The sequence below is a fragment of the Myotis lucifugus genome, unplaced genomic scaffold, assembly GCF_000147115.1.
Source record: "Myotis lucifugus unplaced genomic scaffold, Myoluc2.0 scaffold_3, whole genome shotgun sequence".
NCBI lineage: Eukaryota > Metazoa > Chordata > Mammalia > Chiroptera > Vespertilionidae > Myotis > Myotis lucifugus.
This window is the reverse complement of record NW_005871051.1, coordinates 12,205,555-12,228,608: the sequence shown is the minus strand read 5'-3', so window position 1 is coordinate 12,228,608 and position 23,054 is coordinate 12,205,555. Positions and strand designations below refer to the sequence as shown.

General features: G+C 39.4%; 1 protein-coding gene across 1 annotated transcript in view; it reads right to left on the bottom strand.

The window, feature by feature from the left end:
- Positions 1–23,054, bottom strand: part of UNC80 (unc-80 homolog, NALCN channel complex subunit) — a 173,455-nt gene that overhangs the window by 48,925 nt on the left and 101,476 nt on the right. The window contains 11 exon segments of the mRNA XM_023763266.1: positions 199–293; positions 2,418–2,601; positions 6,154–6,240; positions 7,259–7,359; positions 8,128–8,271; positions 9,480–9,611; positions 10,229–10,415; positions 13,340–13,471; positions 13,983–14,164; positions 18,050–18,188; positions 19,613–19,720. Coding sequence (XP_023619034.1) covers positions 199–293; positions 2,418–2,601; positions 6,154–6,240; positions 7,259–7,359; positions 8,128–8,271; positions 9,480–9,611; positions 10,229–10,415; positions 13,340–13,471; positions 13,983–14,164; positions 18,050–18,188; positions 19,613–19,720 — 1,491 coding nt within the window.

Below are 23,054 nucleotides of genomic sequence, written 5' to 3'. Positions count from 1 at the left end.
ATGTCAGTAAAAGTGGGGAAAATTACACAAGAAAATGGAGGAAGTACACAAATAGAGGAAGGGATTCTAGAAGAGGTAAATAAATGTACATATTGGGTGGAAGATAGAAAAGTGCCATGTAATTCTAAGCTGGATGGTCAGGGAAGTGTTCACAGTCATTGTGCCATTAAAAATTGTTCCTGTCAAAGTCACGCCTACCTTTAACAGGGCTTCAAATTGAGTGTCTTCATGGACTGGTAATTGGGTAGGGATATCACACTCATTCTGCCCATGAACCACCAGGGTTTTGGTACCTACAGAAGGAAAAAATCATAATGAACTGACTTCTACTATAGAAAATTAGTAAAGCACAAAATATTAAAATATTATCAATAAGCTGATATTTTTATTGTTATGATTATTACTATTAGTGCTTAATGTGAATTGTGTAGTATATTAACTGCACTCCTCTATTTTTAGTTAAATATATATTTTAAATATATTCATTTTCTAAATAATTACAGCTACCATTTATGGAGTTCTTAATACCTTTTCATGTATTTTATGTGCATGATCATATTTAAATCTCACAGCAACTCTAATATGGGTTCTACTATTTTCTTTCTTTTTTATAATTTTTTAAAAATATGTTTTTATTGATTTTAGAGAGAGAGGGAGGGAGAGAGAGATGGAATCATTGGTAAGAGAGAAACATCAATCGGCTGCCTCCTGCATAACCCCTGTTGGGGACTGAACCTGCAACCAGGGCATATGCCCTGACCAGGAATCGAACCTGTGACATTCAACCACTGAGTCATACCGGCCAGGCATGGGTATTACTATTTTCATCTTACAAATGAGGAAATAGCACTTATTCTTATAAGTAAGAACTTATAAGTAACTTATTCAAAGGAACACATTTATTTAGTGGAAGAGTCAGAATTCAAACCTTAAGCATTGCAACAAATATGCCCAGTATTTTAAATAATAACAGTTGAGAAAATATAAACAGAAATATTAGCAAAACCAAAACAAGTACCTTAAATATAGTTTAAATGTACATTTTCAGTATTCTATTTAGCCAGTGAGGTAGTACTTACTCTACTTCATTCACTAATTACAAATCTTTGTGAACATTATGATGTACCTTGGTTTTTAATGAGTTGTTTTTAAGAATATGAATGAAAATATGAGTTTATTTGTTATAATAAAAACTGATCACTTTGTTGACTTAATACAGAATACATGTAAATACACAACTAGCATTTATTGAATGCTTACCATGAGTCAGGTACAGTAGTGAGAATTTTACATACCTAAACCCATTTATCTCTCAGGATTGTGAAGTATGGTTATATCCCCATTTTACAGATGAGGAAAGAACGCTTGAAAAATTATGAACTATTTTATAGCTAATACTAATTATACAGACGATAAAGGGCAGTTCTCTGATTTTAACACAGGCTTCTTTGCTGCCAGAACCTGTGTTCTTATACATAATTGTGTCTTTCTTTTTACATCAATACATGTATCATCTCATATTTCCTTAGTCACTGCACAAGGATAAAGGCTTTGCAAAATTTTTATCTTAAACAAAGACAAGCGATTCAAAGTGAAAAGAAACTGTATCTAGAGTTTACATCACACTTCATGTTCTTTTGTGATTCTTTTCCTGATTTTCCTTTTTTCATAAAGCCATCTCTCATTGAGTTTACAAAGGACTGGGGCCCATGCCATGCAAACAATATTTATTCTCCTTGCAGTGCCAAAAATTCATTCAAAAAGGCTTTCAGCTCAGCTGGCCCTCTGCGATAGACTTAAATAAATCTGTAACCTTGGCAGCCCTTCAAGGACTGATTCACAGGGATCTCAGTTCTGATGTCTCCCTTTTCATCTGGCAATTGCTAACTCTTAAAGGGCCTATTGTATTTTTTTTCAGATTGTACTAAACAAAAATTCTTTGAAGCACTCAACACCAGGGTCAGGACTCTGAAAATTTTCTCATGAATGAAAGAGATGCTTGGTCTTTAAAAGGGTTATTTAGAACAAACAAGATAGAAACAGACTCACAGACACAGAGAACAGACTGATGGCTGCCAGAGGAGAGGAAGGTTGGGGGGGATGGGTGAAAAAGGTGAAGGGATTAAGAAGTACAAATTGGTAGTTACAGAATAGTCATGGGGGTATAAAATACAGCAGAGGAAATATATATAACCAGTGATATTTTAATAGCTATGTATGCTGTCAGAAGGGTACTAGAAATATTGGGGGGATCACTTTATAAAGAATATGGTTTTCTAACCCCTATACTATACACCTGAAACTAATACAAAACAATATTGAATGGAAACTGTCATTGAAAAATAAATTTAAAAAAATAAATAATAAAAGGTTACTTAAAGAAAATGTCATGTCATCCAAAATCAGTGGTGGATTACCTGGCATTGAGGCAGTCACCAGCAGCTTCACCTCACACTGCTCCTTCTTCATGGTCTGCTTCAGATCCTTGAAGAAGAGGCCCTCCACGTAGCCCACCACCTCCCACAGGAAGGTCAGGGTGGCTGAAATGGCATCCATGCCCCACTCGCAAGGGGTCCGCACAAAGTACATGATTAATCCCACCTGCAAGGCAGAACGGGGAGAGTTCACAAAGCCACATGATCCTGAGTGCACATTCTCATTTCCTTGGCTTTTCTTTGCTTGATTAAATCGTCTTTTGTACCTTCGTATTTTCTGTTCAAATACTTCTCCAACACTTTCTTTTTTAAAGATTTTTATTGACTTTTAGAGCGAGGGAAGAAGGGAGAGGGGGAGAGAGAGAGAGAGAGAGAGAGAGAGAGAGAGAGAGAGAGAGAAACATGGAAGTGAGAGCGAAACATTGATCGGCTGCCTCCAACTCGTCCCCTAACGGGGATTGAGCCCACAACCTGGCCATGTGCCCTGACCAGGAATCCGAAGGGCAACACTTCGGTGCTCGGGATGATGCCCAATCAAATGAGCCACACTGGCCAGGGCTCTCCAACACTTGCAATGGCAGTAAGCAGGAGAGGGTGAAAAACTGATCAGAATAGATTGCTGCCCATTTATATGTGTCACTAAAAATGGTGCTTAAGAGGAAATCAGAAGATCAGTTTTCCAGGTTTCAGTCACTTGGCACTCAGGTAGTTAGGTGACCTAATAATAATCTCTAAATGATGTTTGGCCAAACCCTCTTGGCAGATTGGGTTATGTCTATTGGTCTGAACTGAAGAACACTCTGTCTGTTTGGCTAAGTCGGTGAAGTTTAAAGCTGTTGTGTCCTCTCAGTAACTTTGAAAAGCAGCCTGTCCTTCTGTACATTTTAAGCTGACATTTAAAATGTCTCATTATAAGGTTATTTTTTGTTAATAGGAACAGAATATATTAAACATTCTATACACTGAAATAAGAGGACTAACTGTAACTGGAATGTGTATTTCATCAAACTTGATGAAATAAGCTTTAATTGCCTTATTCAATTATGCCCAACAAAAATCAGGAAAAAATGTAAAAGTTCACACCCTTACCAGTGGCTTTTATCCATTGTTTCTTGAAAAACTTGTTAGTCCTATACAATTTTCCAGTTACATTGAAAAAAAATCAGTGTCATTGATCTAATCTGAAGGCGGAATAACCTAATGAGGGTCAAATCTCAACCCTCGTGGAAATCTGTAGAAGACAGAAAAGGTGGGAAGTCCTATGGATTCAAAGGGCCTTGATCAATCAGAAATGAGGCTTCCTTAAAACTAACACAGTGCGTCAGACTCTTTCTCTGTCGAATGTGTCTGTCAATGTAGCCTGCAGGTACCTGTGATGGTCAGGGTGGGCCTTTGTGTGTGCTGTAGGTAGAATGACGATTGAGATGGCAGGCCTGCTCAAACAGTGTTAGTACATATTTGTAAGTTGAGGATTTGGAGATTTATTCCCTTAAAACTTTGTGGGCAACACACTCCTTTAAAAGTCTGCACATATGCCCAGATGTGCTCAGACCCCAGGTTGAAGATATCTGAGTCAAGTTACGCAGTGGATTTAAATGTCCCTAATAATTGCCCAGTTGGCGTGGCTCAGTGGTTGAGCATCAACTTATAAACCAGGAGGTTGCAGTTTGATTGCTGGTCAGGGCATATGTCTGGCTTGCGGGCTCAATCCCCAGTGTGGGGTGTGCAGGAGGCAGCCGATCGATGATTCTCTCTCCACCATTGGTGTTTCTCTCTCCCTCTCCTCTCCTCTATGAAATCAATAAAAATATATTAAAATAAAATAAATGTCCCTAACAAAGTCTGGAAGAGATGAATTAGTGTCCCCAATATCCCTACCATGCACATCTATAATAGTTATTAGATAAAAGATGTATAATAAGGGTAATGGTTTAAAGACTTCTCTGCTCTTTATTATTGTGCCATTCTGAGTACAAGACCCTTTCCCTAGTCCACCTAAAATATCCATGTGCTTGGGATTCAGGGAAAGATTAGGGTTTAGACAGAAATGCAGAAACAGAAATTTATATTCATTCAAAACAAGGTTTTAAAGCAAAGACAAAGCATGGTTAGCCCTTTTCTCTTATGTATTATGCCACTGAGAAGACTGTGTCTAACATTAAAGTTGTTTTTTTTTGGAGTTGATGGAAGTATATGGCAGAAGGGAAATGAAATGTCCATCTTTGTATCTCAAGGCTAAAGGACGGAGGAGAGCAGTGGTCCAAGGAAGCATTTCCCTTACCTAGTGGCCTGGGAATGGGCAGGCACACCAAAGGGGCCCTTGCTCCCAGTCTCTGTTAGGGAGTCTGACAAGAGTTCACCTCAGAGACGTTCCACACCAACCTGGATGCAACATAAACTGGGCAGAGCACATACCTGAGGGAGGCCTTGAGGTTTGGCTTTGGTGATCTACCTTTGGCTTTTGTGTGATATAGACAGGACAAGAAGGAGCAGACAGTTTGGCTGGAGAGCTTTCCAGATAGAATTAGCATATGTCGGTGACATTTGTATGGGGTCCTCTAGCTGGAGCCATTTGGGACTCACTACCAGAACTCAGCAGGGGCTGAGGTGAGGTAGAGTCTCCCAGAACTCACCGCTGGGAGCAGAGGGACCCTAAGTCACAGCAGCCGTGGGCTTTGGTGTCCACTAGCTGGGCATCCAGCAACCAGTCAGATAGAGGGCACCGTCTCATGAAGGCAAGAGCTAGAGCAAACGTTGAACAAGGGATGGAACGCTGAACAAAGGTCTTTTTTCTTCCCAACTTCACATGGTGTTTAAAGATGAAAGCAGTTGGAAGGGAAGGGAATTCCTAGAAACTAAATATTTTTAGCCAAGAGACACTGAACACCATCCAAAGGTACTATTTATAGATTTTTATCAGTCTGAACTTAAAACTGGATTGGACATGATTTTTATTATTTCCCTTGTCACCAGCAGGTGGGCCACTCAGGAGAAAAACCAAATCAGTCATAGAGAGGAGAAAGGAATTACACATCTCCTCTGCACGTTAATGTTGTGGTGTAAGTTACATTTACCATTTTGCTACAGATGCACATGAACAACTCTTCTATTTCCCAACCTGCTAGAAGACCAATGACAGTAATGGAGAAAGAAGAGTTTCTCTCAGCATAGAAATTTATTTGGCATCTGTCTGCCTGGATGAAGGTGCAATTTCAAAGAACAGGCATCATGTTAATAGTCCCCAAACTGCCTATCCATTTAGGGTGCAAGGAGAATGCAAAGAAACTGATAAATTCTGGAGGGTGCAGAAAGGATGGCTTAAGACATAGATAGTTCCTATACTAACGTACACTTACAAATACTTTCCGCCTATGGCAACATTTGTGTGTGTGTGTGTGTGTGTATAAATAGTGAGATAAGGGAAAAATGACCAAAAACTACATATAGGTTTTCTCAAACCAAAATTAGGAACTAACATAAGGAAGTTGTATAATGCCCAAGGAAGACAGAGAGGAGGCTAACATTGATTGAGTACCCACCACATATCAAGGACTGTGCCAGGAGAGGTTTCCCCACACACAGTGGGGAACTTAGCTGACTATGACATTTAGCTGACTACGGTTCACCTTTAGTCACAAGTTAAGGGGAAGACCTTTTCTCATGCTGTTGCTTCCTACTTGGAATGAACATTTATAATCTACTGGAGGCTGAAACTCACCAAGTAGTTGAACAGGATGTGAGATGTCTGAGCAGGAAAGTCTCCAATATTCAGGAGAAGTTTGCGCAGCATGTACATTAATTCATCCTGAAAGAAAAGAATTCTACGTCATTCAGCTGCCATGCTGTAGGCAATAAAATTCACTTCTTGAAAAGTAGGGGGATGGATATTCCCTACCTTTGCCCACATTTGACTTCCATTTTGTTCAACATTTTAACATTGTCTATGTGATATTTGTGACACAGTATTTAAACCAATTCTAACACCTTCTCCTAGGAGCTAATATATGAAATCACTGAGCAGCAGTCGGACAACTTTTTAAAAAATCAAAATTTTGACTGTGTCTGCAGGTCACAGGCACATCATGGGAAAGTGGTATATTTTGTCAACTCTATTTACTATGGCTGCCAGGTGTGATGAAACATGCGAGGAACTTAGGCTTTTTAAAAAAAACAAAACAAAAAAAACACCTCTCCCTAAGGGCAGAGCCTAGCCCAGAAGACCAGAGAACCTATGTTGAGACACCATTAAGCAAACCAGGTTTATTGAACTTCATAGTTCTACTTCCTAGGTTTCGAGCGAAACAGCTAGGCCAAGAGCAGATAAACAAAAATGCAATTAACCTTAACTTTCATAATCTAAACTTAATCTTCCAGCAAACAGGACCATAACATATAAATGAACATAATTTTCAGTCATCAGTGAATTTTACCATTGCTCAGAAAACTACTTTTATTTGGCACAGTCTTATTATAGGGTGGTCAATTAAATAAAGAGTTTCAACATATTCTAATAACCCTACCTGCATCGAACACAGTCTACCAAGCAGAGTTCAACAGATGTTCTAAGAAAATTATACTGAATTTAATCTTGGTTTAAAAGACTGAGAATCTGTTTGGTATCTTAGGGTCATCAGAAGCAGTGTACCACACACTATGGAGACATCAGTTAATGGAGAAATTAGAAAGAAAACAACAAAGTTTAACATTGCTCATCCTTGTCATTATCAGAAGACACTGATGTTGCATGCACAGCATTATGTAGCCCATTGCTTGCTTTTAACAGTGTTCACACACATAGCCACACATAAAAAAGAGGACTTCACTTGTCTATTGCTGATGGTCAGTTTTTCCAGAAAATGTCGAAGAACTGTTGATGGATCTTCAATTAGACAGTTCCACAAGACTTGTTGGGCCACAGCACTCACTTTAGAAGAGAAAGAAAATTGACCATTTGTCTTAAATGGAAATAAACCTATTAGATAAAGTATTCAAGCAATTTACTAAGCTTTAATTAGTCTCTATTGTTTTGCCTTAAAGAAGTTCTGCAAACCCCCACCCCCATTATTACCAACCATGGGTATTTTCATTTAAAATAATTTTTGAAGTTCTTTCAGCTGAAGTGTAAGATTTCATTGTTTTCAACAACAATGTTGTTTACAGATGTTATTGTCATTAGATTGTATCTATATCTTTTGCCCTTTTTGGGGAAGGATTTAAAAAAATCTTAAGTATTTTTTAGAACATTAAGAATATTAAACTATTACAAATGTAAATCATCTCTACCTCTAGTTTATCATTTCATATTGCAATTATTCTCTTTGGGTAGTATCTCTGGAAAGATAACCAAGTGGAAAGATGGCATTAGTGATGTGTAGCTAATAGCTAAGATTTCTAAGGTGGCCAAAATCACCATTTCCAGGTGGCCAAATAAGTGTTCTGTTCTCTGGTCATGAACAATGCCCCTGGACCCAGCTACTTAGTTTAAATGCATTTTTTTAGTCATAAAGGTGGAGAGGAAGAGATAGTGATAGTGCTAAAGTACAGTATAGATTTACAGTACTGCAAATCTATAACTATAACATATGCATAAAACAACTCAACATGTGGTCAATAGTTAATATATTCAAGAACACCTTACTATCCTATACCAGAGGAACAGTGTAAGTATTTGGTTTTACTAATAAAACCATACCTGCTACTCCATCTTCCCGCACCTCCCCATCCTCCATGAGATGAACAATGGGGAGCACTGCTGCACAGATGCATGCTGGGAACACTGCCTGTGGGGGCTGAGGCACATGGTGGTTTGGCGTGTGTTCCGTGGTGTGCTCCTCATCTGAAGCAGGAGACATAATCGAGGTGCTCTTATTCAGTATTGTAATTCTAGTGCAACAACACTTCTCAGTTCAAGACCAGTTATTTAACATTCTTTGGTTTATAGATATCCCAGCATCATTTGTTGAAAAGACTAGTCTTTCCCCATTGAATTTTTTTGGTACCCTTTTGAAACATGAAATCAATATAAGTATAATGGTTTCCTTCTTGTTATTCAAATCTATTCAGTTGATCTTCATGTTAACCCTATGTTAACACCATCTCCATCAGCATTGGTCATTTTTTAAATTTCCCCTGGGTTGTGTAGCCAAAGAGTGATAACCATTGGTTTCTGCACAACTTTTTTTTAAAAATATATTTTATTGATTTCTTACAGAGAAGAAGGGAGAGGGACAGAGAGTTAGAAACATCAATGAGAGAGATCGATCAGCCGCCTCCTGCAGGCCCACCACTGGGGATGTGCCTGCAACCAGGGCACATGCCCCTGACCGGAATCGAACCCGGGACCCCTGAGTCCGCAGGCCGATGCTCTATCCACTGAGCCAAACCAGTTCGGCTCTGCACAACTTTTTAATATGATTTTATAAATGAGTCATAAAATTTGCATAACCATGAAGCATAATTTCTGTACGACTTTTCAATGACTTTATGAATCAGAGATGAAATTTGTATAATCATGAAGCAGTGAGTCCCAGGCAGCTGCTCATTATCAGGGAAGCAGATCATTTAAATTCTTAGGACTGAAGAGCATCACATTTCCCCCCTGGAATCAGATTTCATCACAGAAGTAGCAGGAGCTATGGTCTTCCTTGGTTGTTTCATGATTCCAGAACAGCTTCTTAAAGCATCCTACTGGGAACTGGCCACACCCTGAAATACCCTGAATAGATTTAAGAAATACCAATGGATATGTGGGTCCCACCCTTAGAGATTCTGATTTGTGATGTGTAGGCCGAGTTTAAAACTGTTAACTGGCAATTGAGTCTATGGAACCCTCAGCAACAACTTATAAAGGACAATTGCTGGATAAAATCAACGATAAATTTTTTAGGCTACCACTCAATACAATATATTTTAGAACTTCAAGTCATGAAACAAGCTATTTAATGAAGGCAGTGTAGTATAGTGAAGTGAAATAATGTTAACTGAAAACTGTTTCAAAATCCACATGTCATGAGGAATAAATATCATATTTGCAAGAGGACACACCTTCAGCACTGACAGCCGAACGCACCGACCAGACTGACCCTCGGCGGAAGGAGTAATTCCTGTGGGAAGTACTGGAGGTACAGGATGGACTGACAGACAGTCGGCGGGATGCCAGATTGGTGACTTCTTCTACTGGCAAAGAATATGGGGAACGTGAACTTTGGTTTCATAACAAAATAGCTATCATCACAACTCTAGCTGTACTTGCATTATAAGTGTATAGTGGTCTCAGAGCATAAATCTTAAGTAAGTTAAAGTATACTTAGAAAAGGAAAAAATATATACAGAAAGACAAAATTCCTCCCAAAGATTCCACAAAAGCAAGGCAGAGAATCACTGATTTTAGAATGGTTCCTAAGTCATTTTCTGATACCAACCAACAAATTGTCTGTACTTCTGAGGGTTGAAGGTAGTTAACAGACTCATCCCATTTTTAATGATAAAAGATTGATTGCATCTACTTTTATAAACACTCTAGATTTAGCTGTTTCCTGAATCTCAATCACTGCTTGGTCCATTTTCATACTGGTTTGTTCAGTGTGGCTAACATTCACCTCTTGAAACAGGCCGACTGTGATCATTTAGAAAACGAAAATATTTCTTTCTTTGGACAGTGTCAGGAGGTGAGAGAGAGAGAGGGGGGAGCATATGACCTTATTTCACATAAAATTATCAATGTTTCTTTTAAAGCAAGCTCTTTCCCTTTCCTGTGACTCAGCCCCCAAAGAAGTCCTATGTGCAGAGGGCACCTTCTTCTTCTGGCTCTGAGTTGGGTGTGCAGGTGGGCTCGTAGCAAGCCTCCTGGGTGATGGGGATGGCAGTGATGAGGCTGGCTTCTCGGCCAAGACGCTTCTTCTCTTCCTCCTGTTGCAAGTTCTTTAAGATGTGTTCTGCCCTTTGATGGGAACGAGACACAGCCCGGGCTGAAAAGGATTTCTATAGAGACATGAAGGCAAGTTTATTGAATAGCAACTCTTCTGTAAGGTCACAAGTATAAAGAGTGCTCCAATAAATTACACAAATGTGGTACCCTGTCCTCAGGAAACATTAGTGCCTCGATCATATGATCTAAGTTCCTGGAGATTTACTTGTTTGTCTACCAAGTTCCCAGGTTGGTACAACTAAGCTATTGTTTTTCACTCAATCAGAATAATTCTTCAAGAATGTCTGTGATTTCTGAAAAAAAAAATCCTATTTTACCTTTAGGATTTGGGGTGATATCAATGATTCACTCTTTAAACATTAAAGACAAATTATTTTTAATACTCTACATTTTTGAACTGGTTTTAAATGAAGGTCATTTATTTCACAAGGTTAATAAAAGAGAAAGTTAGAATCGTGGAAAGGAGGAGGAAAGAGATCTACCTCTCATATAAACCCATTACTTATGTGATTTATTTCATTTTTAACCTCATATATCTACCACAGTATAAACACATAATATCCTATATAATAAAAGCCTAATATACTAAGTGTCTGGTCGACCAATTGGCTGTTCAACCAATCAAAGTGTAATATGCTAATGATATGCTAAGGCCCCTCAACTGCTCACTATGACATGCACTGACCACCAGGGAGCAGACACTCCAATCAGTAAGTTAGCTTGGGACTGAGCAAGACAGACCGGACACGCCCTGGAGCCCTCCTGCAGTCCCTTCTTGGCTGGCCAACCTCCCACATCTCTCCCCGGCCCCAATCGGGCACTGGTGGTATCCCTCAGTCTGGCCTGCACCCTCTGGCAATCCATGACCCATAGGGGGATGTCAGAGAGCCAGTTTCGGCCCTCCCACAGGCCAGGCCAAAGGACCCACCGGTGCACAAATTCGTGCACCAGGCCTCTAGTTTGTAGATAAATACATTAACACAGTGTAAATACTGAATATTTGTAGAAACAAAGTTACTGATGGAAATTATGAGAATTGCTGGTGTTATAAATTGAATGTAAAATTTGACTTTGTTTACCATTGGCTAAGGCATAACAGATAAAGACACAATAAAGGAGAATACTTTCATTCTGCATACAGTGCTTCAATCATGATGTTTATGCTGAGACAAGTCAAGGGTTTTGGGGACAGTCAGTGGTCTCAGAGCAGGGCAGTGATCACAGGAGTTCATCACTGCCAATATGAAGTAATGTTTATGTATAATAGTTATTGCACATCTCTTTGTTGCCAGTGGTCATATAGGGTTTTAGAGACAGACAAGAGTTGTTGGCCACTGTTCTAAAGGGCTGCATTCATAGAAGTCCCTTTAAGCAGGATCTTAACATAAGACTAATGGCTTCATATAATGAATGGCACAATAGCAATTTGGGACATTTGATGGGCTAAATAGCAATTCATTTTCAGAGTCGGGGTTAAGATAGTTTAACCAGGGCACTTGGTTTGAATTTAGGACATTTGATGGACTAAAGAATGTGATTGGCTCAAATGAACCCATCACCTGTATGGGAGAAAAATCAAAGATCTTTATGCCAGTGGTTCAAATGATGAAATGATTGCACATCTGGGGGAAGAACCAGGAATGACATTCTCTTTGGCATAAAAACCATCAGATACAAAGGCACTGTATGCAAAAGAATTAAAATAAAAGATTTTGATGGGCAGAGTTCAAACAAACAGTTCCCCAAAGAAAACTTTAATGTATAAAAAATGTATGTGTGATATGCAATATGTTTAACCTGACTTCACATATTCAGCTAACTTTTTAAACAAGCTGGAATAGAAACAACAAAATAATGTTTTGTGCCATTCACAATGGCATTTAAAAAAGAACACTAGTTAATTGGAATAAAGGGGCACTTTCCCATTCTATTGTATAAGGTTAAAATGGTACAACCTTCCTGGAGATATTTTGTGAGATGTATCAAAAATCTTTAATATTGCCCAGCCAGCGTGGCTCAGTGGTTGAGCATCGACCTATGAACCAGGAGGTCATGGTTCTATTCCCAGTCAGGGAACATGCCCAGGTTGTGGGCTAAATCTGCAGTGTGGGGCATGCAGGAGGCAGCCAATCAATGATTCTCTATCATCATTGATGTTTCTATCTCTCTCTCCTCCCTTCCTCTCTGAAATCAATAAAAATATATTTTAAAAAAAATCTTTAATATTTACATACCATTACCCTATATCCTATACTTTTGTAATCACGGGTTTGTGCAAAGAGATGTGTTTTTTTCTATTTTTGTTTTATTAAAAATTTTTCTCTACATTACTCTTGTAATTTAGAAAAATGCTATTTAAAAGGTAAAAAAGTGTTATTTTGAAGATTCATTTTTTCAAAAGGCACATATACTTGGCTCTTGTCTATAAAGAAAGTGTTCTAAATTTAACTATTTATAAATTACCTTACATAGAGCAGTGGCCTACTAGAGCAGCCTAAGACCTGAGGTCTCACAGTGATGATTGTGAGGATGATACTGGAAATCAACAAGATGAAGAATGGACTCAGGTCAAAACAAGGAAACAAGAGCTACCAACTCAGCACTTTTTCTTACTTATCCAGGGCCAATATCATTAACTTTGGGGTAGCTTATGTATTATAAGTTTAAAACACTTGTTTTATAACAAATAGAGGCAAAAGTGTTACCTTTGGCCAAGAAATCAACTCTTAATATCTTTACAAGGTGGCTGCTGCTTTGATTATAAAAACAAAACTGTGTTGGTTTGAAAGTCTGCAAATGCTCATCCAGGTGTCAGTTCCTTCTGTGCTATTCACAAGAACAAAAGACCTTTGTAGCTGATTTTCTGTGTTGTTATTATGTTATTATGACAACAAATAAACATACGAACACATTCCTTGTTCTTCTCTCTTACATGTACACGATGAAGCCTGGGGGAAAGAAAGTGCCTATTACTCACAGACTGGTCTTCATTAATGGGGTCCTGGACACTCCCGCTGCACTGAGGGACCCACGGCGGGTCAAACATGGGGACAGATGGCATTCCAAGTACTGGCGAGGGCAGGGTGAAGTTTATACTGGGAGGCGGGATCTGTTAGTTGATATCAAAAGAATGAGGTGAGTAAGATGAAGAGTAAGTTTGAATGACTCAGAAGTATAATTATGACATAATCTTACGGAGCCCAGGATGTTATAGAGCATAGGATGAACCACTCTAGGGCTCGGTTTACTCATTAATCAAATGAAGGGTTTCAACTAGATGGTCCCTATTCTTGTTAATCACCCCATCCTCCAAAATACGTCTATCTGTGTATATATAGTGAAATGTCTGGATGATTATACACCCAACTTTTAAGTGCTTACCTCTGGGGATGGTAGTGATATCTAGAGGTTTACAGAGATTTGATTTTCTTACTTTATGTTCTTCTATATTTTATTTTTTAACAATAAGAATTCATTCACGGATGAGTTAAGTTTATATAATCAGAGAAACACAAAAAGAAGCATCTCTTGGGCCATACACTGCAGACTTGATTCAAGGATTTCAACAACGTTTGGGTGGGGTTTGTTCATCTAATTCCCACGTGGGAAGGATCCCTCACCTTGAAAATCTGCTGTGCTCCCTCCTCCATCCGGGGCCAGACCTGATAGCGAAACCTCCAGAGTGTGTGGAACTTGAGGACGGCGTTCAGCCTCTGCACCGTCTCCGGGTGCTGGAACTCTGACATCAGCATGTCGGACACGGCCTCGGGGACTTTCACCGCACACAGCAGGAACATGGCAGCTAGAGACAGTCAGCCATTCATCAGCCACATATCTTTTAACTGCTTGGTTTCAGGGGATGGAGAGAAGGGAGAATTGCCCCCATCTCCTGAAAATGACTTCTGAGCTCATCAAGCCAGGCCACCAGCATCGGCAAAAGCAAACCTCAGTCACTGGAAACCAAACATCATCCTATGTGCCAACCTCAGTCTTCTGATATCTGGGGTGAGGGCAGCGACAACATGACATTTTAATAGAATAACTCATTCTATGCAAAGTCTGCGTTGGCTCACAGGGCAAAGTGAATGCCAGAGGAAGCAAATGAAAAAAGGAGACTGCATATTAAAATATCCCTTTTAGGAAGTGGCTAGAGGTACCTTATAATAACCCAGGAAGAAAATATAAAAATGTCAATTAAAAACTATCTCAGTTACATCAGTTGTGTTAAAAATAAAATCTACCTTATACACTCTTTTAACTTTTACCCTTCCTAGAGAAAGAGATTGAGAAGCTGAAAGAGATTTAATAAATCATATTACCATTGCTGTTTTTTTAAAATATATTTTTATTGATTTCAGAGAGTTAGGAACATTAATGATGAGAGAGAATCATTGACTGACTGCCTCCTGCAACCCAGGTATGTGCCATGACCAGAAATTGAACAGTGACCTCCTGGTTCATAGGTAGATGCTCAACCACTCAGCCATGCCAGCTGGACTTTTTGTTTTAATTTCCAGGAAATATAAATGACAATAAGAGAAAGGTCAGGTGCCATGAGTTATAAAGCTAATGAAAAATGAGAATATGCATGAAATCAGATATGACCAAACAGTTTTAAGAAATGAAGGTTGACTTGACGGAGCCAATAAAAGCCTCTCGGAAAAAACTGGCCTGGTACCTTGCTTACAGGGTTCCCTGCAGGCTTCCAGGTGAGTGAGGAAGATCACTTCCTGGTAGGCCCAGGAACTGGTATCTTTGGGACTTCAAGAAGAGAGAAATTTACCGAAATACTATATAGTTATTGTAGGTGAAGTCTGATGGTGAGTTTTTGGCTTGGTTTCTTAGTCTGGAGAGGCCTTTAAAAGCCCAACCTAAGATTTCTTATGAAAAGTTCCAGGAAAGCACATTTAAAAAGAGGTCAAACACTATTCTCGTTGCACTCATATAAATGATCAAGCCAACTTTAACAAGACTAGATTTATTTTGCAAACAAATTCATCTTACTGTGATAGTCTTTGATAGAAATAAGGGTGGTTGTTGATGAAAAAATGTGTTTTGGTAGAAAATAATAATACAAATTTGTAGATATCAGATTCTAGGCCTGTTCATTGTCTTTGAGGTTTTATTACATATCTATAAACCAAACTGGATCCTGAATTCTTATAGTTTCCTCAAATATCTTGCCTCAACTCTCCTAACAAACGTTTCCAATTTTTTCCCACCCTCCTGACTTGGAATCACTAAAAATAAAGACTGCCCTTAAATCTGTTAGAAATGAACCATTTTAGGTCCCCCTCACTATACAGACGGCGGCCAAACTTCAGGGACTTGAATGTTGGCTCTACATCCTCCAACTAAAAAGAGCTCCTCCAGATTCTTGGAACTGTACGCCCGAGGGAAATCTAAAATTCAAGTTCACTAAGAGGTTCCTCCCCAGAAGCAGACGCCATCTTGTGGCCAAACAACTCTCCCATGATCACAGATCAAGGTCTTCATCCTTCTTTTTGTTGTTTTGTGCTAGGAGGGGAATGGCTGGATCATATAGCAAGTGTAGTGACATGATTTCTACGTTATTATTTTTAAATTTATTTATTTTTTATTCTTTTGATCCTCACCTGAGGATATTTTTCCATTGATTTTAGAGAGAATGGAAGAGAGGGAAAGACAGGCAGAAACATTGATGTGAGAGAAACACACATCAATTGGTTGCCTCTTGCATGTGCCCTGACCAGGGCCTGGGCTGGGGAGGAGCCTGCAACTGAGGTATGTGCCCTTGACCGGAATCGAACCGGGGCAGGCCGAGGCTCTATCCACTGAGCCAAACTGGCTAGGGCTAAATTATTTTTATTGTTGAAGTATTACAGATGTCCCCTTACTTCCCCATTGACTCCTTCTAGTCTGCCCCTGCCCTCCGCCCCAGGTCTTTACCACCCTATAGTCTATGTCCATGGTTATGCATATATGCATATAAATTCTTTGGTTAATCTCTTCCTCCCCCACCCCCCTTCCTATGAAACTTTTATTTCTTTTGCCTTTCCACCACTTGAGTTTTGCACCTTAACTCTGGCAACTATTGCTGAATCTACTGCTAAGGCCATACCTGCACAACAAAAGTCCCAGAAGTTTCTTGCTAAGGAGGTTTTAGAATGATTTTCTTATTGTCTGTGTCACAAAAAATACCTCACACTGTACAGGTCAGCACCTCTGTATTGTAGCAAATGCAAGAAATTAACGAACAGGCCAACTGGCTCATGCCCTTTCAGCTACATTCTTTGATTTATTTGATACCACTGGTTTGGTTCATGGGGGCCCTGGCTAAGGAGTATACTTCAGTTTCTTGGTATTATCCTCCTAACAGTTACCACTGAAGTCTCTCTGGTTTGCTCTGTCCTCTTAGAGGTCTGATATGCACGCTCACAGCTATCAGTGGCACATCACTGTGCTTAGAGACACAGAAATAAAATGAACAAAGAGATGAACAGCAAAAAACAAGGCTTCCACAGATCAGACAACATAGCCTATGGATTTCACAATGAGACAAAAGCAACTGAACTCTAATGGTGACTGAAAGTTGGTGCTAATACCAATTTTTTGATCAATATCTCAGATGAGAAGGTAACCAAAAGGGGGAAATTGTTAAATGAATTAAACAAGGAGGCCATTATAGGGATGTGGCTTTAATGCCATGGGTGCCTGTGTAAGCAAGCCAAAATCTTAGCCTGGAAATGCCTCAAGGATATAAATCAATACACTAAGGAAAACCAATCACAAACAGTTGACTAGGCTTTAAGTTATAGCCAGTCAATAACTGTCTTACTTTGCTTCTGTATTTTCTCTATAAAAGTCTCTCCCTGAGCTCCAGTTAGAGAGCTCCTCATCACTTCTGGTTTGGCACTGCTCAATTTGAATTGAATTTTAAGAAATAAACTCTTAAAATTAAAAAATGGTTTCCTAGATATAAATGAAAAATGTAAATGGTGTTGTCCTATTTGTGTGAAAAAGGAAACATGCAATACATACATACATACATACATACATACATACGCCTAGTGTACCCAGAAGGGTCCTGAGATACTTAAAAATTTTTGCCTCTGAAGAAGTGGACTGGGAGTCAGGGGAAAAGAGTTACATTTTTACCTTCATACATTTTTGTGTTATTTGAACTATCACCTTGCGTACTCTGCAATTAAAATAAGTATATAAAACTAAAGAAATATGTTCAAAAAGCAGGAAAAAAAGTGAAGAACCCACATTTTGCACCTACTGCCTTTGGGCATGTCACTTCAGTTTCAACAAATTTGTTTTGATATTGTAATTTGGATATAGAACATGGCTCACATAAGATTTAAGAAAGCAAATGATGGTGGTTCATGGTAAATCTGGGCAATCGAACAAAAGGAAGAATTTGATTGTGAAATATAGAGACCATGTAGGTTCTGGAGAAAACCATTCTCTATAATTTGGTGACACCTCGGGAGAGACCCACTGCTCCTATGCAAACTATCCAGTGAAATGGAGAGGACACCCAGAGCCAAGGCCTGTCTCACTGCAGTGCATGGCTCTGTTCAGTCCTAACAACTGCTGTCCCTCTGACCTAGGAGTGCAACTGGAATAAATGCGTCTCTCTCTTGTTTGAACACCGGGATGCGTGGCAGCAGGACCAGGGTTCCAGGTGGTCTTTCCTTACCTGCCGCCCCAGCCATGTGCTCATCCATGCTGAGCAGGAGCTCCCAGGCAGCTGGCTGGATATCCCCATACATCTCCTCCGTCAGAATTGGTGCTGCCTTGATGAGCAGAGATAAGGGAGCAGGCGACAGACTCATCACCTGGGAAAGATGGAAACCATGGCTTCACATGTGTGATTGCTCTTCTCTCCTTGAGCCTTATGTGCCACTTTTCCCGTAAATGACTTTAATGACTTTCCTTAAATGACCTTAGAATACCTTCTAAAATAGGGCATATTTATTGGCATGGCATATTATAAGCTTTATACCTTATTAGTTGGTACATAATTAGGAAAAAATCATACTAATTTTATGATGCTTTCACCATAAAAATAGCTTTGCAAACACCTAAGGAATAAACTGTAGAATAAGTACAGCTCTAGGAGAAAAATGAGTCTCCAGCCAACATATCTGTGCTAAGAGTCCTGATGGGCTTTAAAAAAAATAAAAAAAAAAAAAAAATATATATATATATATATATATATATATATATATATATATGATAGATTTCAGAGAGGAAAGGAGAGGGAGAGAGAGATCAAAACATCAATGATGAGAGAGTATCATTGATTGGCTGCCTTTTGCACCCTCACACTGGGGATTGAGCCCGCCACCTGGGCATGTACCCTGATCGGGAATTGAACCATGACCTCATGGTTCATAGGGTGAAGCTCAACCACTGAGCCATGCTGGCCAGGCCAGATGGGCTTTTGAAGCATCCTGTTTTCTTTCCTGTTAAGAGTTGATTTCCACTGAAAACTACGAGCAGTCTCTAATTTACAAAGGAGTTCTTCTCAGGAAGTTAGTTTTCTAAACCAGTGTGAATTTGGATGGCATTTTGCCCTGGAAATACTATTATACCTTATGGTTGCTACCCCTGATTAGCTCACAAAATCCTATTTAATCCATTATTTCAGATAATTTAGGCAATCAATATAGGTTCCAAGCAAGTCTAGGTCTTTAACCATTATTTTAAACACTTTCCGGAAAATCATAAAAAGTATTTTCCCCCCATGGGGAAATGTATTATGATTTAGAGCTTTGGTTATAATAACAATATCGATAAGAGTACTATTTTATTTCATCCATGCAATAATCCTTTGAGATGGGTCTAGTTATAATCCGATAGGGGATGATAACTAAGACGGAGAGAAATTAGGTAAGTTGCCCAAGGCCTGGTGCCAGAGCAGCAGATGTGGGATTGGAGCCCAGATACTGTCATTCCAAGACCTGTGAGCACCACCACCACACACTAGTGAGAAACTAGCTCCATTGGTGGAGGGAGAGAGGGGAGAGGCATGGTTACAGCCATACTCCCCAAACCCTGTCACAGAGGAAGTTGGCTGTCTAGCAAGGAGGGGTATTTTCCTTGCACACTTGGTGGCACCCTAGCTCATCCATTAAAGGAACCATCATGTCAACACTGTGCCAGATGGCACCGTATGAACCAAACATTAGCAAATAGGGTAGCTGGAGCCCTCTGCCTGTCACGGCTCCATGACTGTTTCCGATCCAGGTGCCAATACCTGCAGTCTGATGTACTTCAGCATTCCCGAGTCCTTTTTCCCTTCTAGGTTGGCATCTGAAACTCTCTTCTTCAGAGAAGGTGTCCTCAGGCAGGACTTGTCTGAGCACTGAAAAGCACAGGGGAATGTCACGCAGAGTGCTGTGCTCGCTCCCAAACCCGCAGCGCAGTGTCCCCAGATTCTCCAACAACCCTCCTCATCTCATGGGAAAGACGATTTCAGGCCTTTTGGGGTGCCACACTCCTTGAAAATTAAATGCAGTTGACTTTGTAATAAAAAGGAAGCATAGGGATATGTATCAACAGGTCTTCTTTACACGAAGGAAACGGGATCCAGAGAGATGAAGTAACTCGGCCAAGTTGCAAAACTGGTTGTTAGCAGAATGAGAAAAGGACAAGGGCCTCTTGACTTGCATTTTAGGGCAAATTATACTCCACCAGGCTGTTAAAACACAAATCTTTTAAAATATGAAGTCGGTTAAAATCCGCTCTACCTAGGAGTCCCTTTACAGGGTTGGAGGTTACAAGTCGACCATTCGGTCACATAAGAATGAAACCATTTCAGGGAGGAGTGTTAGAAAGTAATAATAAAAAGACCCATCTAGGAAGCACGAGTTCACAGCATCTATGATCTAGGCCTGAGTTGCACAGGTAGGCTACCTTCTTTAAAGCATGCTCATCTAATCATCCTTTCAAACTGGTCCCTCCCCCAGGGTCCAAGAATAGGCCTGACTCAGCTGTGTAAGCATGAAGGAGACAATGTCTTCCCCTGACTCCTAAATGCCACAGAATGGAGTGGACCGAGCAGCTGGGAGAATGATCGGTCCCAACGGTGACAGGTTCTTGTTTATTTATCCTGAGACCAGCTTCCTCCTATTTTTGCACTCCAGGCTGTGCCAAGAGGGATCCATCCCTTTGCACAGAATAAGTGCTCATTTGTTTTTCCAGTGCCATGTCAATGAAACACTTTCTCCCTCCATGCCAAAGGACAAAACTGAGCTCCTTAAGATTTTTGAACAGTGCGCTACAGTGTTATAGATGGAGACATTTTGAAAGGGAAGGCAAATCTAGAAGTACATGCATGTTCCAAGAAAGTCTTTCAAAACTCTGACAAAAAAGACCCAAGACAACACATCTATTATATGACTGGTGTGGAATGAACTTTTTAAATGAATCTACTGGGAAATGAATTCGAAAATTTTGCTGTGTTTTCTAAAGGTAAAAACTTGGAAGCACATTTTTGGGAACACGTATCATTTTGGGAGAGAAATCCTGCATTTTTTTCTGTGAATGAAAAGCAATAAACAAGCACAAATACCATGCCTATTTTTTTTTATAATTTGAAAACTGTTCTAAAATTATGTGACAATCATTTTCCATGTAAATACAGAGAATGATTGTCACATGTAATTTTAGAATTTAAGAAAGTGGCACCTCTCTTTTATTCTATTTATACAACAATAGAGGCAAATTGCAGGATATCTGGAAAACACACACAAAAAACTATATAGAAAAAAATAAAATTCCCTACCCTGGGAGGGTCATTATTGGTTTCCTTTCAGCCTTTTCCCTCTTTATGCATCTTAACCCAACCGTGAGGATGGTATGTATATGGCACACAATTTGACAAGTTATTTCACTATGACCTTATAATGAATATTTCCCAGGTCATAGCAATTATTTTAAGACATAAATTCTTGAAATTTATAAATATTTCACTCCTTTCTCCTTTGTCTGGATTTTTTTTAATGAAAACTTACCTTACTTATCAATATTTAACAAATGTTATTCAGAATTTTTGTAAAATGTGACTTCTTTCTTCATCAGCAAGCACTAATTGAACACATACTCTGTTTAGAACATACCACTAGACAAGGTACAGATATGTAGGAAAATCTAATAATTCTTTGGTGAACTTGGTATATATCTGGTAGTTTATAAAACTGCTCAAGTTTGGAAGTGCAGTGAAATAGACTACCAGATGCACAGTGAGTCTCTGAGCACTGAGATGCAGAGGAACAGGTGGGTCAGAGTGAGATGGGTTAACAAAATGTACTCATTGCCACACACATATTCTACCATAAAACCAGCCCAATAGGAAATAGGAACAAACTACCGACTGCTCATAATACTTGACTTTATTCAGAAGCACTGCTTTCATTCTTGATTTACTGCCCACTCTGTTTTCACTTTGGCTCTGAAAATGTGGGCATTGTTCATTCACGTGACAGAATCAGACCAGGCAAATGGGAACATCATGAGAGGGAAAAACAACAACAGAGCTTGAACAGGAGGCGGCATTTTGGAAATAAAATGTTTACCACAGAAGACTCAATGCATCTTTGAGCTCTCCACCCATATGACTAATTTAAATAAGTTAAGAAGAGAGGACACTCACTTCTTTCCTTTCTCTTCCCTTTCAGAAATGCAAGCAATGCAGAGAAACCTTTCCTGCTGCTTCAGCCCAGTGTCCTGTTTGGACCAGAGCGGGAGGGCACTCACGAAACACCCCAGCACTATGCAGCCCACTATCATACCCAGCACATAGTATGGACTCAGCATGGGCCACAGGTTCTTTAAAAATTTAATAGACAGATGATGAATTAATGAATTCAATTCTTCAATTGAATGAAGAATCAAAAATGCACAAGTAGATGCTTGTGTCATTTAAAGAAAGGAGGGAAGAAAAATAGCATTGCCTATCCACCTGCAGTATGCCCTGTGGTTAACATTAGGAAGATCAGAAAAGGCTTCCGAAAGGAGGGAAAATTTGAGTTGGATTTTGAAGGATGTTTGGGTTTGGTCATGTATGAATTTACAGGTGAGGGTACAGTTGGAGCAGATACGGCAGAAAGAAATCTCAGAGTGTGTGAACAATGAACATTCATTTTAGGCTGGTTTACTTTTACAACTTCCAATATATATGATTTTCTATTAAAGCTAAGGAAGTTTTTTGTATGAAGGAGAGCTTACCTAGTGAAAATAGGTTTTCTTTGAATGTAGTGTCATTTATGTATGTTTGAGGTATATCTGTCTATATACATGTCTGTCTATATCAGTGATGGCAAACCTTTTGAGCTCGGTGTGTCAGCATTTTGAAAAACCCTAACTTAACTCTGGTGCCGTGTCACATATTGAAATTTTTTGACATTTGCAACCATAGTAAAACAAAGATTTATATTTTTGATATTTATTTTATATACTTAAATGCCATTTAACAAAGAAAAATCAACCAAAAAAATGAGTTCGCATGTCCCCTCTGACATGCGTGTCATAGGTTCGCCATCACTAGTCTATATGCATATACACAAACATGTGTATGTTAATATTTTTCTTTTATGCCAGCAGGTAGCAGTTCATGCAGTTTGTTACCCACATTGATCTATTCCCCACTGCTTTCCCTCAGGATTTGTGTAGTTTGAATACCATGAGATGCAATAGAG